General features: G+C 46.0%; 1 protein-coding gene across 1 annotated transcript in view; it reads right to left on the bottom strand.

Annotated features, from left to right (window-relative positions):
- Nucleotides 1-1,670, bottom strand: part of CUNH15orf61 (chromosome unknown C15orf61 homolog) — a 4,573-nt gene extending 2,903 nt beyond the window's left edge. The window contains exon 1 of the mRNA XM_004628793.2: nt 1,260-1,670. Coding sequence (XP_004628850.1) covers nt 1,260-1,605 — 346 coding nt within the window. The 5' untranslated portion in view covers nt 1,606-1,670. The remainder of the gene's footprint in view (nt 1-1,259) is intronic.
- Between the last annotated feature and the right edge of the window lie 2,784 nt (nt 1,671-4,454).

The raw sequence follows: 4,454 nt of genomic DNA on the forward strand, positions 1-4,454 counted from the left end.
GAGCAAAAAGTTTTCCCTTTGCTTAACCTAAAACTATCTCCATTTCAGTAAGATTTTTAGAATTCAGAGAATGCTAACATAAATTCATTCTTCTGCAATTCAGTCATCACTTCAGTCTTTCTAAATAATTTTGAATTGAGTTTTTGAAACATCTCACCTTGAACTTGTGGCCTTACTATGCGCAGTCCATCAGCCAAATAATAAGGCCTCCTTTAAAAGGATTATACATTGCTAAATAATCCTCTTAGTTGACTGAGCGCAGGACAGTCTCAGTGGGAGGAATAAGGGCTCAAAAATCTCAAAGTGACATATGTGAGTTATTATAAGCAAAAATACATGTGTCATATTTAATGGGTTCATCAGATCATATAATACTAGTATAGCTGCACACGATTTAGTTTTAATTCTGGTTTTAAAACCCTGGTTGGAAAATACAGTTCGGCTCCCATCTCAAGATTGTGAATTACTGAAATCTAGATTTTCTATAAACTATTAATAGGTCCCCAAAATCTTGAGGCCTTATTCTCAGACCTATGAAAAGCATCGTGTCCATGTTCCTGTCTTTTGTCTTGAAGCCAAAACAAAACAAAAAAAAGTATTCGAGAATTAGAATTAGTTCCATGAAAACATATACATATGAACAAGGGAGACTCTTTGGAAACACTTCATAGGCCTAGCACCCATGGAAGCTAATATGTCTGGTTGAAAATCTTCAGTGCTTTTAGTAAAACAAACTTGTTGAGATTTGGTTGAGACATTAAAATAAAAAGAAACTTAAAACGTCGTTTCCGTTTTTGTCATGTCAAAGGATCTCCTGCTATATGCATTAAGACACTTCTTGACTTGAGGCACTTTCGCGTGCATGGGGATGTTTCCGGACACCCTCCCTATTGCCCAGCGCAGGGGCGCAGGGTGGGGTGGGGGCTCTCTTGGCAGGGGACAGGAAGCAAGGTGGCCAGTCCTCTGCTCCCAGGAATGATAGATTGGGGAGGTCTCTCCCTCAAGATCCCACTTGGGGGGAGCTCAGTAGCTGCACAAGCCACTCATGGGGATGCACAATGGACCCGCGCCACCGGCCAGTCCGGGGTGGGCCCCGGTGGCGTCGCGGACCCCACGAGGCATTCCAGGGTCCCTGCGCCCCGGCCCCGGCCTCGCCGAGCCCCGGGCCTGGGCGCGATCGTTTGTCAGTGCTTGTGGACAGTGGGGCGCCCACGGCGGGACGCGCGTCGCCGGGTCGGGCCGGCGGCCGCCCCACTCACCGAAGTTGATGACCTTGAGCGCCGTGAAGAAGCGGTTCTGCGCGGCCAGGTCCTGCCAGGGCGCCCTGGAGCAGTGGTACTTGATGAAGGGGAAACAGCCGGTGCGCAGAACGTGGTAGTTGGCGCCCTGCACCGGCCAGTTGAAGTGCGAGAGGCCGAACTGGTCGTTGCGGACGGCGCGGTAGGGCACGCAGAAGGAGGTCCAGGGCGGCAGGCGACGCTGCTCCAGGTGCCGCGTCAGCACCTCCGAGGCGCGGGGCTTCGCGCGGGAGGCGGCGCCCGACACCCGGGGGCCCCACAGCAGCAGGCGCAGCACGGCCTCGTGGGCCCTGCGCAAGACCTCCATATCCCGGCGCGCCGAGGACAGCAGGCCGGAAGAGAACGGGCCCGCGCCGGCGGCCGCCTCGGGGACGCGCGCCGCGAGGAGGCGGGGTCTCCGGCGCGCGCCTGCGCGTGCCCCGTCCGCCGCCCGCGGTGAGCGAGGGGAACGCCCAGCGGGCGGTGCGTGGGAGACCCCGGGGCGCGGTGGCGCATGCGCACGAAGGGCCTCTCGCCGTCGAGCGAGGTGGTCGGGGCGTAGAGCAGCTTGCAGGCGGGAGGGACGTCTGCGCGGATACTTAAGTTGTTCCCTGGGACTTGAGGTGATTTTTAATAATGTGGGCCTGGGGAGGGAATTGGTGGAGTTGTTTTATTTTTTAAATCACTTTGGCTATGAGAGGCTAATCACTCTAGGGGGTGACAGCTGAAACCCAGGTAGGTCACTCTCCCGCCCTGTGCTCTACTGAAATCCTTAGTTGGTGTTGATGCAAGTCCTCGGGTTTATATTAGCTGGTGAACTGTAGCATTTTTTTAGGAGGAGGGTACTGGGAGCTTGAACCTAGGGCCTTTTGACTGAGCTGTATTTCCCAGCTCTTTTTAAATAAAAAACAACTTAGGGTCTTTTCCTCAATGAGGCTCCAGGTTGCCCAGGATGGGCTTGAACTTGCACTTTCTCCCTCAGCTTCCTTAGAGTGCTGGGTTTTGTGTCTGTGTGTGCCCTCGCGTGCGGGCGTTTATGTCTTTGTTGCCTTGCTCAGGGTCTAAAAATAAGACCTAAGACCTCGGTATTTCAAGATTTCTTTTGGGACTGATGAGCTGGCTCAGTGGTCTAAAGCACGTACTTAGAACAAGCTTAGCAAAGCACAGGGACCTCGGTTCAATCCCCCAGCACCACATGCCAGCCAGCCCCGCCCCCTGGTGGGCTGAGCTGGCCACACACACACACACACACACACACACACATAAATTAAAAAAAATTTTTTAAAACATGTTTTTTTAAAAAAAAACAGCACCCCATTGTCTCTGTTGCTCAATGCACCGCCCATGTGCATGGAGACATCTGTCTCCTAAACACAAGAGCAGAGTCCTTGTAGTTTACCACGTTTATAGTTCTCAGTCACCCCTTGTCAGTCTATTACTTAAGGAAGACCCTTTTTTTAGACCTTACATCTGTTGAGATATTAACTTCTGTTACACCTGCTTTCAGAAGAAACATTATTTTTATTTGTCCTATACTTATTTGGAGAGGTCATACATAAATATGGTGTCTCTCTGAGCCTGAGATGGTAGCCCACACCTGAAATCCCAACACTCTGGAGGATAGTTGTAAGTTCCAGGTCAGCTTGAACTACATAATGATGAGATCCTGTTTCAAACAAACAATAAATAAAATATCTGGAAATAATTTTAGGTAAATGAAGTAGTTATATGTGAGCACCATACAACAATTACTGTTATCACTGAATATTGAAGGAAGATATAATATAACATGATTAGTTTTTATGCTGTTGGGTTTTATTGAATAATTACGTGAACATTGATGGCACACCCACTAACTTTTACCAAATCTTGGGACCTATTATTCATGCAAAGAATTTGAACTCTACCTTATAGGGTTCCCTATTAGATAAAAGTTTTTAAAAGATTATAAGTTGAGGCATGATGCATTTATCACAGAGATACCTGAAAGGATGGCTGAAGGGAGGCAGGGAAGTACTGCTCTAATGAAATTTTAAAAGACATTGAGCTGGGTGTGGTGGCTCATGTCTGTAATTCCAGTACTTAGAAGGCTGAGGCAGGAGGAGCACCATGAGTTTGAGGCCAGATTGGGCTAGAGAGTGAGTTCAAGGCCAGCCTGAACTATATAACAAAACCCTGTCTCAAAGTAAAAAAACAAAAAACAAGAATTGAGTCCTTTTTCAAATAAAATCTGTCACTGAACCCTATTATATAGATTAAAACTTGCATTTTGTTACTAAACATTTGAAGTTCAAATTTTAACTTCATATATAAGTAAAAAGAAAAAAGAATATAGCCAGGCATGATGGGGCGTAACTGTAAGCTCATCAGTCCGGGAGGCCAGTGGAAGAGGATCACATTGTTCCAGCCGAGTCTGTGTAACTTAACAAGACCCTGTCTCAAAAAACAAAGCAAAACAAAAAAACACTAAAAAGGGATGAGGATGGAGCTTAGTGAAAGGCCCTAGGTTCAATCCCTAACACTAAAAAGAAAAAAACAAAACAAAACAACTAATGCTGGTTTGTTCTTAGGTCCTTGTTTTGAATGGGGGTGAGTATAGGAAAGGTATTGGATGGTGAAATAATACATATTAAGTTTACAGAACAAGCTCAGGAAATGCAAAGAAATCAGAGAGTCTTATAGTGAAGACAAAGGTAAGACCACCAGGAACTAGTCTGCTGAGGATGGCAGGGATAGCAAGACTCCCAGCTCTGCTGTTCTGAGCTTGCAAATGTTGAACTTGGTTGTAGACAACAGTTACAAGTACAGCCTCTGCATCCAGTTTATTTCTGCTGGCATCTTTTGTTTTGGTTGTGTAACATGAAGAAAGTCTTCATCCCTCTGAGAAGTAGAGACAAGTTAAGAGTATGTAGTTTTAAATGATTCACCTTGAAATCTGGGCATGTATTTTAATCACAAAGATGGCAACAAGAGATTATGAGGGCCACCCTAAACTGACTTAACCTCAGATTTACTTGTGGGTGTTTTGAAATATGTCAAATGTTAACATTAACCCTTTTGATGATATAAAATCTATTTTTATTTTTTTCCATAATTTTATTGAGAAACAAATAGCAATGAGACAGTTTCAAATCAAATTGGTAGGACAGTTTCAATAATTAACACATTACATACATT

This window comes from Octodon degus, unplaced genomic scaffold (assembly GCF_000260255.1).
Source record: "Octodon degus isolate 3935 unplaced genomic scaffold, OctDeg1.0 scaffold00026, whole genome shotgun sequence".
Lineage (NCBI taxonomy): Eukaryota > Metazoa > Chordata > Mammalia > Rodentia > Octodontidae > Octodon > Octodon degus.